The sequence below is a fragment of the Uranotaenia lowii genome, chromosome 3, assembly GCF_029784155.1.
Source record: "Uranotaenia lowii strain MFRU-FL chromosome 3, ASM2978415v1, whole genome shotgun sequence".
NCBI classification, from domain to species: Eukaryota; Metazoa; Arthropoda; class Insecta; order Diptera; family Culicidae; genus Uranotaenia; species Uranotaenia lowii.
The window spans coordinates 132,023,504-132,036,493 of record NC_073693.1 but is presented as its reverse complement, the minus strand read 5'-3'; the positions used below and the strand labels follow the sequence as shown (position 1 = coordinate 132,036,493).

General features: G+C 37.9%; 1 protein-coding gene across 1 annotated transcript in view; it reads left to right on the top strand.

Annotated features, from left to right (window-relative positions):
* The first annotated feature begins 3,381 nt into the window (after window positions 1-3,381).
* LOC129754082 (aldehyde oxidase 3-like) overlaps window positions 3,382-12,990 on the top strand; it is a 31,332-nt gene continuing 21,723 nt past the window's right edge. The window contains exons 1-4 of the mRNA XM_055749950.1: window positions 3,382-3,497; window positions 3,564-3,736; window positions 3,800-4,667; window positions 4,725-4,975. Coding sequence (XP_055605925.1) covers window positions 3,458-3,497; window positions 3,564-3,736; window positions 3,800-4,667; window positions 4,725-4,975 — 1,332 coding nt within the window. The 5' untranslated portion in view covers window positions 3,382-3,457. The remainder of the gene's footprint in view (window positions 3,498-3,563; window positions 3,737-3,799; window positions 4,668-4,724; window positions 4,976-12,990) is intronic.

The window sequence follows — 12,990 nt, the reverse complement described above, 5'->3', positions numbered from 1 at the left end:
GACAGGGAAAACAATCCACACTTACCATCTTGCTGCCGAGGCTCGGATCTGTATTTTTCGTGTTTGGGACCCGCAGAACATCCTGTGTGGTGTACTGCTTGTCTTCCGACGCTTAACCCTTCTTGAGCTGCTGCATCCAAACAAAATCAAGTTAGCTAACTGACGAAAATTCCCTTTTCCTATAGGAATCTACTACAACATGCTTGAGAAAATTTCAAAAAAATGATTCAAGCCCATTCACCTAGACTTTACGTGAAATTCATGTGACAGTTATATGGAAGTATAGTAGTTACTACAAAGCATACGTAGAATCGATGGGATGCTACAAAAGCTTAGTTTACGTGAAAAATCCCGTATAATAAATTTCTAAATTATTTTGGGTGCGGGATCACGACAGACTCGAATTTGCTTCATGAGAATTTTGATACCGAGCTTGCTGTCTGTTTATGGAAAGAAGTACGCCAGTTCAGAAGAAAAAAGTAGGAAGAAAAAAAGAAAAAGGAGTCTTTCTGCTCGTCCTTCTCAGAGACAAACCGTCCGTACCGTACGGGCACCGATCGTTTAAAGATTGGCTTGGCCTACACAAGTGCACACTGTTGCTGTTGATGTTATTGATATTCCCTCAAGCTTGTAGCTTCAAAAATTGACGCACATCCTTTCGTAGAAAGCAATAATAACAGCACTAGCAAGAAGCAAACAATTCTTTTGGCTCGGCATATTTGCCTGAAAAGAATAATAACATCACTAAAATGGATTGGATGTGCCGGCCGTATGCACACTGTTCTTCTTATTTTCGATTCCTTTTGGCCAACACGGCTTGGCGTCATCTTTGTTGCTGTTAGTGTTTGTTCAAGCTCAAGCTTTGCAAAGGGACGAACATTTTTCCACGGGAAAGAATAATACCATTACTACTAACACGGCTCATGAGCGGGTTGGTAATAAGTTTCATGAATCGGCTCGCTGCTACGCAATCGTCGGGATGATGCTAGATTTTGTGTGCGGAGAAGGAAGCAAGGCAAAAAGGAATCAGGAGCCTTGGTCGTGTTTTCGTTTTGGTCGGGCTTGATTCGTGAGAACAGGAGATTCTCGCTCACACCTCATTCGGGTTGCAGGGCATTTTTATGAGCAAAAATCGGAGCGAAATCCGTCGCTCGTTTGAATGAGTTTTTCAATCCTTGGCTCTTTTCAACATCTGTAAATTTTCTAAAAACTTATCTATCCATCTTTATCAATTTTCAATTCTGTCATTCTTTCTCCAAGAATATAAATTTTCATTTTGTCGAAAAGAAAATTTACAAAAAAAAAACAAGAAAGATGATTCTATATTCAGATGCCACAACGATCATCTGAATCTTTTATTTTGTAGCGACGTACAGCTTAAATAGTCCTTCTAGATCGGGGTTCAAAGTCTAGTCCTAACGAAATAGATAGTTTTTAAGCCATTTTAGAAAAATCCTAGAAGCTTAGATGATTTGAGAGGACAAATGATTTTATCACAGTTATGAAGAAAATATTGCGACAAGTGGACCTCAAAATTGATTTTTCTGGCAAGATCATTTGAATGTATCAATAGAAGAGTGACGAATTTCAGTGCAGGTTTGCGTGGTTTAGAGCGATATTTAAATGTAAGTATCGTTTAAAATGCCAATTTAATAAGAACCCTTATGATTATCATCCTCGGTTACCAAAAATACAGTTTGAAACATTCCACACAGTTTGTTCAGTTCAAACTTCAATACGACATACACGGTTCACAAAAACATCTATTAAAAATATTTTGCTCTGATTTTTTGACTTCAGATGATTCTGTGCTGAGATACAGTGTCCACCGCAAATCCTGTTTTCTAAAAGGCATCCTTGAAAGTGCTCCGTCACCGGCTCATTTTTCAATATTTTTCAACGAAAAAATTACTAAATGTTCTTTTAACAATGCTTTGTATAATGCAAAAAATTTGAATACATTTGTTTGAACGATAGCTCTGGAAAAAATTCGTGAAAATGGTGTTTGTTTTTACCCGTTAGACCTTACTCCCCCCTTAAATAAGTGCTGGTGAATCTCGGTTTTAAGGCTTTTTTGCCTTGAAATCATAGGAGATGTAAACTCGAATCTGAAGAAAAAAGCTTAAATCTGAGGAAAAAACTTAAATCTGAGAGATGTGCTCCACACGTATTGTATATCGTTGCCGGGGTCTGGGACCTCTCTAGCTTTACTTTCGAGATTTTTTTTGGGCGACGAACGTGTTAAATAATCAGCAAATAATTGCTTCTGTTTCGATGGTTTTCCATAAGGATTAAACCCCAATGTGGCTTATTCTGCGAGCTACGTGGCGAGACTCGTTACATTTAATTTCCACGGGTACAGATAGCTTTCCAAACGGGATATTTATTGGCAAACTTTGATAGTTTAATATGCTTGAAATAGTCGGCTACCTTTCCCCATCCGATTGCTGTATAAAACTCTTGTCCCGAAAGCTATCTGAAGTCTGTCTTGGCGTAAGTTTTATTGTCTATTACCACGCAATCAAACTTTGTCAACAATGTCGTATACCTACAGCTTCCGAAATGTTAAAAAAACAACCAACACACACGTATAGGATCTCTGTGAAACAACATGTTTCTTTGAAGAGATCTAATTCAAATTTAACGCTAAGGCGTACAAGGACATGATGGATATAATCTTCCTTACCAAGAGTACTATTTATGCCGTGATCGAGATTCGATCTCATGACCTCTGGCTTATAAGGCTTGAACACTACCTTCTAGGCCACAGTCAGTGGCTTGTTTTTGACGTAAGGTTTTGCTTATTGTTGTGATTTAGAGTCACTTAATTTTTATAAGTTGATAGTACTGATCGTTTTTTTTAGCTTGATGCACGTTTGTAGACGATATTTCCAACTTATTTGCGACATCTCGTATGGAGAAGTTGTAGTTGCGCTTGAAAGCACTAGCTACTCTTCCGTTCGCCACAGTGGCTCACGGCTTTCGATTTCTCACAGATTCAGGTTTAATAGTTGTCAACAAGAGTTTCCCAAACACTTTTATTACTTTGGTGTCGGTTATTTTCATTTACTTCTTACTATTTTAAAATAATTCGGTTGATATAAAAAATGGTTCATTATGTATTTACAATTATTTTCCAAAAATATGCAGTAAGGTAAAAAAAAGCACACGCGAAAACCTTCCAGCATATGTTTGCAGTTGATTGATGAAGCTAAGTGTGTGTATGTATTGAGTGATTGAATGTTTTGAACCGATCATGCAATGTAATCACGATGCCATTGGCTCAGGAAGAACCATAACTGATTGCTGGTGGAAAGAAATTTTCAGCTTGAATTTGTTTCTGTCTGACCGACATGTATTCAAAAGCTGAGTAAAATTTATTTTAACTATTCGTGTACCAAAACAGTTAGTTCGAAGCAGAACTCTATTGTGTAAAGACGTTTTCAATATTATCGGTATGGAGGTGTGTTTTACTATCAACGATCGTGAATTTAAAGGTAAGTGAACTTTTTATGGTTAAAAAGCTTGCATCTGGTATCCATAAGGTAATTGGAGAATTTCAGTTTCAGAACAAGATGTACCTCCCGAAACGACGCTCAACACCTTCATTCGAAATCACGCTCATCTCAGTGGAACGAAATTTATGTGCCGGGAGGGTGTATGTGGGGCTTGCATAGTTAATATGCGAGGAATACACCCGGTCACTAAAGAGATAACTTCGGTTGCGGTTGCTTCTGTTAGTAAGATTAATGGCCAGAGTTGAGGGTTGGACTAAAATCTTATTTTTCTGATCCAACAGTGTCTGGTTTCGATATTTTCTTGCCACGGGAGAAACATTCTGACGGTTGAAGGAATTGGATCAAAACACGATGGTTACCACCCCATTCAGCGAAGGTTGGCTCTTCTTAATGGTACCCAATGTGGCTTCTGTACGCCCGGGTTCGTGATGAGCATGTATAGTATGATGACACCAGGAAGAAATTCTTCAGAGCTTTCAATGGAAGAAATTGAAAATCATCTGGATAGTAATATCTGTCGATGTACAGGATATCGTCCGATTCTAGATGCATTCAAATCTTTTGCTGTGGATGCTGACGAACGACTCAAAACAATGTGCAGTGATATCGAAGATTTGGAGAAAGTGTGTGGGAAAGACGATCGTCGGAATTGTTCTGTGAAATGTTCCTTCAAAAATATTCGTGAAGATAAAAAGTCATTGAAGTTAAAATTCAAAAACGAAACGGTATGGTACATTGTCAGTACCATCGAAGAAATATTCGAAATATTCAAGAGTATAGGAGAACGTCAGTATACAATCGTGGCCGGAAATACTGCTCGTGGTGAATATCCAAGTGCTGAAGATACGAAAATATTCATCGATATCAGTTCTGTGGAAGAATTGCATAAGTACTACATCGGAAACGAGTTGATAGTTGGTGCGAATGTCTCTCTGAGCGAATTTATCAAAATTTTACGTTTAGCCGCGTGTAGTGATTCTCGATACAAGTACTGTAATGAACTAGCAAAACACGTAGAAAAGATCGCAAACACTGCGATACGAAACATTGGAACAGTAGCTGGAAACTTATTCCTCAAAAAAGAGCATCGCGAATTTCAATCCGATTTATATCTTATACTGGAAACTGTGGGTGCTCAGCTAACAATTGGTATTTTAATTAATCTAATCGATCTTAATTCTGCAATCAATTAACATTCTTTTCCAGTCTCCAGGGATGGTTCCTTGGAGCAAGCTCTTCCAGAACAGCTTATGGGCCTGGACATGCATCAGAAGCTGCTGACCTGTATTCTTCTACCAGGTTTGGATCCGGTGCGGTACATTTTCCGCTCCTACAAGTTGCAACCGATAGCTCAGAATGCAAAAGCGCTCGTAAGTGCAGCGTTCTTGGTGAAATTGGACCAACAATCTTTCCATGTGGAACAGGCTCGGCTGTGCTTCGGGGGAATCCATCCGAGTGTAAGATTTTGTTCTATTTTCTTTATTCAAATATGTTTTATATATTTACTGAGTTATGGACATAGTTAGAAAATCTCGATTCGATCGAGCACCATTCCGTTGAAAATGATTTTGAAAAAACTAGGTGCAGATACATATCTACATATTTTAAAATAAGGAAGATTCTAAAATATAATTATAAACTTCTGCCACGTCATGGAATAGGGCTCCCTTATGTTTCTAAGGAAAGTGTTGCAAAAACAAAGGATTTTTTTCCATTGATTCTGGGATAAATAAAATTTGCTACATTTTTCTTTGAAACGAAGCAATCATTTGAAACAAAAATGATCTTTTTTTTTCAAAATCTCAAATACTCTGACTCAAAATCTCTTATAGTTTGGTTCTCTAGCATTTGTTTTATATCACATGCAGTTTTGCTGCACTCTTAAGTCATTTTGGTTTTAAATCCATTTATTCTTTGTTCTACCATATTTTTGTAGTTTCTTGAAAAATGTAGCTTTCTAATATGCTGAAATATTGTTATAAGGTTTTTAAGCTATTACCAAGAGGTGGGTCATGACTAATATTGCCCTGAGTTCATTGAAAAATGTCCGGATTTATTACTTTATTTGGCAAATAAAACAAAAAAATATACATATATATTGTAGAATATTTTTTTAAAATTTTTACCTTCAAAGGAAATTTCTTTGATCAAGTTTTATAAAAATAATCAAGAGAGCATTTTCATATGTGATGAAAGAAATTAGAGAAACATGAACTATCAAAGAACGAAAGAACATAAGCCGTAAATATCATGAAAATTTCGAAAAAGATACAACGGCTCACCGACAGGACTTGAACCTGCAATCTCCGCTTCGGTACAACGGCGCGTTAGCCAATTCCACCACGGTGAACGTGATGGAACCGGCGAACACGAGCAATCGAGCTCTGCCGATCAACTGCTGGACCCTCTATCGAAACACCATGTATATCCCGCATGTGATCTTTCCCTCTATTGATCTCTCTTGTTTCTCTAACCCCACCCATCGACTCGGGATTTTAGCCGAGCGAGCACATGGTCGATTGCTTCGGGTTTGCCGCAACTTACGGTCAGATGTGCTCGCTCGGCTAAAATCCCGAGTCGATGGGTGGGGTTAGAGAAACAAGAGAGATCAATTAGAGGGAAAGATCACATGCGGGATATACATAGTGTTTCGATAGAGGGTCCAGCAGTTGATCGGCAGAGCTCGATTGCTCGTGTTCGCCGGTTCCATCACGTTCACCGTGGTGGAATTGGCTAACGCGCCGTTGTACCGAAGCGGAGATTGCAGGTTCAAGTCCTGTCGGTGAGCCGTTGTATCTTTTTCGAAATTTTCATGATATTTACGGCTTATGTTCTTTCGTTCTTTGATAGTTCATGTTTCTCTAATTTCTTTCATCACATATGAAAATGTGATCATTTTCAGGTACAAAGATGTACCAAGCGATTTCATAACATCAGTATTGATTTCAACAGAGCAACACCTCCCTGTGTAACTGGTCTGCTCGGAACCTTGAGCGGCACTGATTGCTTCTTCATCTGACCGTAAGTTGCGGCAAACCCGAAGCAATCGACCATGTGCTCGCTCGGCTAAAATCCCGAGTCGATGGGTGGGGTTAGAGAAACAAGAGAGATCAATTAGAGGGAAAGATCACATGCGGGATATACATAGTGTTTCGATAGAGGGTCCAGCAGTTGATCGGCAGAGCTCGATTGCTCGTGTTCGCCGGTTCCATCACGTTCACCGTGGTGGAATTGGCTAACGCGCCGTTGTACCGAAGCGGAGATTGCAGGTTCAAGTCCTGTCGGTGAGCCGTTGTATCTTTTTCGAAATTTTCATGATATTTACGGCTTATGTTCTTTCGTTCTTTGATAGTTCATGTTTCTCTAATTTCTTTCATCACATATGAAAATGTGATCATTTTCAGGTACAAAGATGTACCAAGCGATTTCATAACATCAGTATTGATTTCAACAGAGCAACACCTCCCTGTGTAACTGGTCTGCTCGGAACCTTGAGCGGCACTGATTGCTTCTTCATCTGACCGTAAGTTGCGGCAAACCCGAAGCAATCGACCATGTGCTCGCTCGGCTAAAATCCCGAGTCGATGGGTGGGGTTAGAGAAACAAGAGAGATCAATAGAGGGAAAGATCACATGCGGGATATACATGGTGTTTCGATAGAGGGTCCAGCAGTTGATCGGCAGAGCTCGATTGCTCGTGTTCGCCGGTTCCATCACGTTCACCGTGGTGGAATTGGCTAACGCGCCGTTGTACCGAAGCGGAGATTGCAGGTTCAAGTCCTGTCGGTGAGCCGTTGTATCTTTTTCGAAATTTTCATGATATTTACGGCTTATGTTCTTTCGTTCTTTGATAGTTCATGTTTCTCTAATTTCTTTCATCACATATGAAAATGTGATCATTTTCAGGTACAAAGATGTACCAAGCGATTTCATAACATCAGTATTGAAATCAAGAGAGATTTTTTGGAAGCCTAAAATACAATTTAAAATCTGTTGAGTTTTGACGAAATTCTTTTTAATTTTTTTTTCTTGATTTTTGATGAGTTATGTCTAGGTTTTGACAAATTTTGCACAGATATTGCCCGGATTTTTGGTCGTCAATTTTGAAAGCAAATGCCCGGATTCAGCCAGGTTTTTTTTTTATAAAACTTCCCGAAATTGCCGGCCCTGATACGTGCTGAAAAAATTCCGGCAATTTTAGTCATGAGTCATGACTTAAACATTCAGTCAGCAAACTTTTTTTGTGTGGAGAAATGCAATTGTTTATTGTATTGGAAGATGTTTAAATTTCAATCAGCAGTGTAGGATGTGGACCCATACAGATCAATTCAAAATATTTCAAAACTGACAGAAAAAGTTATATTGACCGGTAGGAAAATAATAAAAAAAGAAAACAACATTATGTTCGATGATACGAAACTAGCATAAGAATTTTTGGATCTCCACTTTGGAAAAAAACGATCCTCAATATTTAGAAACACCTGACGCTGACAACTCAAAACGCTGACAACTCAAAACATTTTAAACAGAGGTAATTGGGACTGGATTCTTGCTTAACAGAAGAAACATTCAGCTGCCGGAGGAAATCGCATTACGTATGAGATGTTACGACATATTAATCCAAAAGAAGTCGACAACATGATTGAAAATCTAAATGAAATGTGGAAAAAAGGATACATCGAGGACAGTCTCAAATCAATTAAAATTGTAGCCATTCTAAAGCCAGGAAAGGACCAAAGTATACCATCAGGGAAGCGTCCAATTAGCCTTGTACCAACAACCACAAAAATTGTTAATAGTGCAATTTTAGAAAACCTGAACACATTTTTGACAACACGAAAAATTTTACCAGTAACGTCATTCGGCTTCAGAAAAAATATATCCACGACCACTTGTTTGTCTTTTGTGGTCAACTCCATTAAACAAGGCAAGCGAGACCAGAAACTGGCAGCCCTCATATGTGTAGATTTAAGCAATGCTTTCAATGCTGTAGATCCTTGTACATTAGAGGATATGCTCTCAAATTTGGGTGTATCTGAAGACATAAGAAATTGGATATTCTCTTTCTTAATGAATCAGAAAGGGACTCCACAGTCTGTAGAACTATCTGCAAAGGTCTTCCACAGGGTGATGTGTTATCACCGACGTTATTGAACGTTTACACACTTGTTTTACATCGCATTGAATATACTGAAGTAACACTCGTCCAATTTGCCGATGACTTCGGAATTCTAGTGAAAGGGAAAAGCTTAAACGAACTTAATAAAATTGCTCAAGAATACGTTGACTTTTTCGTGGAAGTGGCAGATAGCTTGAATTTTTCTATTAATCCTGGCAAGACGAAAGCAATATTTTTCCAAACAACGAATAAAATACTGGATGTAAAAATAAAAAGGTCTCAAGTGGAAACGGTGGAAACTCTTGATCGCTCATTAAACTTTGGAGCGAATACAGGAGAAATCACTAAGAAGGTTACTGATAGGTTGAACATGCTGAAAATAATATCCGGATCACAAAATGGCTCACACCCACAAACAATGAAAAATATTTACCTGCTCTTATGAGAAGCGTCATTGAGTATGGCATTGCAGTTCAAAACAATACATGCAAAACCAACCAAAATTGAATAAGAGTTGTCAATAACCAATGTCTTCGAAAGGTAACTGGCTTCTCCAAATCCACTCCTTTGAATGCACATATTGCATTATCAGGCCAACAACCAGTCTATCTAACTTGCAAGGAAATAGCTCGATGTATAAATAGAAACAACATCTTAGCATACAGCTTCGTGGATTGAATGAAGAAGAAGCGACAACAGTCAAGAACATATTTACATGAAAAACAAAAATACATTCGATACAATTTCATTAATTATGATTTTAATTTATGAATTAAACATTACAATTGAATTACAATTTCATTAATTGTAAACTTCAATAAAACAACCGACATCACAATAGCAACACAACAAGAGGGAATGGAGCATGCCAAAAGAAACATAAATCCAAAAAAATAGAAATAACTAGTATTATTCGCCATGAACAAAAAATACTTTCGACGCAGACGGCTATTCACAGACGCTTCCAAAAGTAACAAGTTAACAACAGATGTGCAGTTGGGATTTACATCGTGTGTACCAATAGTAGGTATTATTACAGTCTTACAGATGAAACAAGCATCACCACTGCTGAGCTTATCGCCATCAGGAACGCTATGTCTTGTAAAGGTTGATACGGTCAAAATTTGGTCAATATCAACTTGACGTATTTCTTTCAATATTGCATTTAAAAAATCTGAACACCCCTCATTTTGAAGGTATGTGTGTGTAAAATGTTGCTCCTTTTTTGATTTTGGAATTCACTCTTCAGTAGTCAAAATGCCATCCAAGGAAGAAGAGCAGCGTATCAAAATTTTGCTCGCGCATCGCGAAAATCTGAGCTACTCGCACGCAAAGCTGGCAAAATCGCTAAAAGTTGCCAAATCAACGGTTACAAATGTAATTAAAGTGTTTGGGGAACGTTTGTCGACAGCCAGGAAGTCTGGATCGGGGGAAATCGAAAACCGGAAGCCGCTGAGACGACAAAGAGAGTTGCCAGTAGTTTCAAGCGAAGCCCTAACCTCTCTCTCCGAGATGCCGCAAATAAGATGGGTGTATCGTCTACAACTGTGCATCGAGCCAAAAAACGAGCCGGATTATTGACTTACAAGAAGGTAGTGAGTGACTCCAAATCACGATGATAAACAAAATACGACGGCCAAAACGCGATCGCGGAGGCTGTACACGACGATGCTGACGAAGTTTGACTGCGTGGTAATGGACGACGAAACCTACGTCAAAGCCGACTAAAGCAGCTTCCGGGACAGGAGTTTTATACGGCAAAAGGAAGGGGAAAGGTAGCAGATATTTTCAAGCACATGAAACTGTCAAATTTCGCGAAGAAATATATGGTTTAGCAAGCCATCTGTACCTGTGGCTTGAAAAGCAGCATTTTCATAGCTTCCGGGACTGTCAACCAAGAAATTTACGTGAAAGAGTGTTTGAATAAACGTCTGCTGCCAAAAATAATTCGTGTAATTTTAGCAATGTTCGGCATCGCTAATCAAAAAGATAGCGGCGCTAATTAGATCGCTAACTCGGTCAAAGTTAGCGATCGCTAATTAAAACCGTTATATGTTGCGTAAAAGTTATCGATCTATAATAATGCGCTAATCGCTAATCGATACTAGAAAATTTGAAAAAGATAAGCAAAACACAAATTTTGCAGCAATCTTTAATTATAATATTGGTTAGAAAAGTTGTTAAAGGATATCAAAAGGGGTAGTTTTCGAACTTATTTTGCAATATTTCTGTCCAGTTAGTTTTAGTTAGCGTATTTAGTGGAAAGTAAAAGGAAAAACTTTTAAATCAAAATTTTCAAAATATTCACCCGTTTATCAATTTTCTGTACATCAGTTAATGCAAAAATTCTCTTTAGGTAGATGTTTTGATATGTCCGAAATAGTTTTTCATCTTTTAAATATTAATACTCAAAAAAATGATTGATTTATTGACTTATTTTGATCTGGAGATTTCAATTTTTCTCAACTTTTTTATCTCTTTTATATTTAAAGAAGGCTTATGCTTCAGACATAAATTCATGTGAAGACAATTAAAAAAGACGCTTATTCCTATGATTCCAGTCAAAATCGAGATCGAATAGCTTCTGAAATCAATCTTTACTGAAAATTTGAATACCTGATCGGATTCAAAATTTTAAATCTGAATGATGCCGAATTTATGATCTATAAATCTATGGCCAAATTAACACTTCAAAATAGCGTTCTTCAGTTAGCGGAAGTGAAATTTAGCGGACCTTTCTTATCCGCTAGCTGAAGAAAAATTTAGCTAGAAAATAAATTCGCTAACCGAAAGTTAGCGGTCTAATTAGCGATTAGCGGATTAGCGTTTTTGTGCCGAACACTGAATTTTAGATCGGAAACGATGCACGAAAACGGAACATCGTTTTTGATCTAAAATTCTATCACCGCGTGTAAATTTAGATCGAAAGCGATGGACGAAAATGGAACGGATTATTGTCGTGTAAAATACACTGTGATGTAAAATTTTGGAACTTATTCTGGATATTTGCATTTTTAGTAAATATTCAGGTTTCAAATATTAAAAGCGTTTATGAAAAATACAAAGATGCTATGATTATGTTTAATAGACATTTATTTTCAAACCAAGCACTTACAGAAAAAAAATTCACACATAATGGGCAGCGCCGGAAGTTGCAGCAAACATTGAAGAAGATTTCCACCCTCGTCAGTGTCACCAGTCGGATTTCTGTTGGGAGGATTTCCGTTCCGGCTAATCCGGATCCACGTCACTGTAAAAAAAGAAAGAAAAACTGTTCATTTCAAAATATTTAGTTTTCACACTGTATTTCGCTTCATTTACCTTCATCCGTTCGGAATACCGTAGCTTTCTCGGGCTTTTTTGATTCAGCAAACTTTTTTTTCGCTTACAGCAAACAGCAAATCTTGCTCGTACGGTGCTTGTGTGGAGCCTTGAAGTTAGAACCTCTGCGATCTTACGACATGGGCTTTCACTTTTTACTTTTACTATCATCATCTCGAGTGAAAACACATAAACTTAAGCCGTGAATAAAAGGTAAACAATAGGTCTGTTATAATTAACATCGTTTTTGATGTAAAGTTATCTCACAAAGTTGCTTTCTAGATCATGCAGGGTAAATTTATTGCATCGAATTTAATTTTACACTTTTTATTTTAAAGCGATGAAAAATAGACCAAAAATAGTTTGAAATTACATCATTTTTAAATTACACTAGGGAAAAATAGATGCCACACGTTTTAGATTGCGTATACTTTTAGAATTTTTTTGCTGTGTGAAGTAACATGGTTGTTCCGTACTGAATTGGCCGGATTTGGCATCTTGCCATTACGGTAAAAAGGCCATGGAGTGGTACGACGCCAACAACGTGCAGGTGGTTCCCAAGGACAAGAACCCTCTCAACACGTCAGAGCTCCGCCCAATTGAGAAATACTGGGCTATTGTCAAGCGGAACCTAAAGAAGACCAAAAAAACTGCTAAGGACGAGCAGCAGTTCAAGGCAAACTGGCTTTCTGCGGCGAAGAAGGTGGACAAGGTGGCTGTACAAAATCTGATGGCAGGGGTTAAGCGTAAGGCCAGGCAATTCGGATTTGGAAAAGCGGAAGCCTAACTGAATATTTTTCCTGAATTTTATACTAATTAAACTTGAAAAAGAAATTTAATTTGATTTTTTAAATAAACGATTTCACCGATTAACACGCGTTTTCCCTTGACCAAATTTTGACCGTACCACCCTTTATACAACAACACAATATACTATTTAGATGCAGTTGTTTACACCGATTCCATGTCTGCTTAGAAAATGCTAGAAAAAACGCTTGACAATTCAATAGAACCAGCCTTACTGGAGAGACCT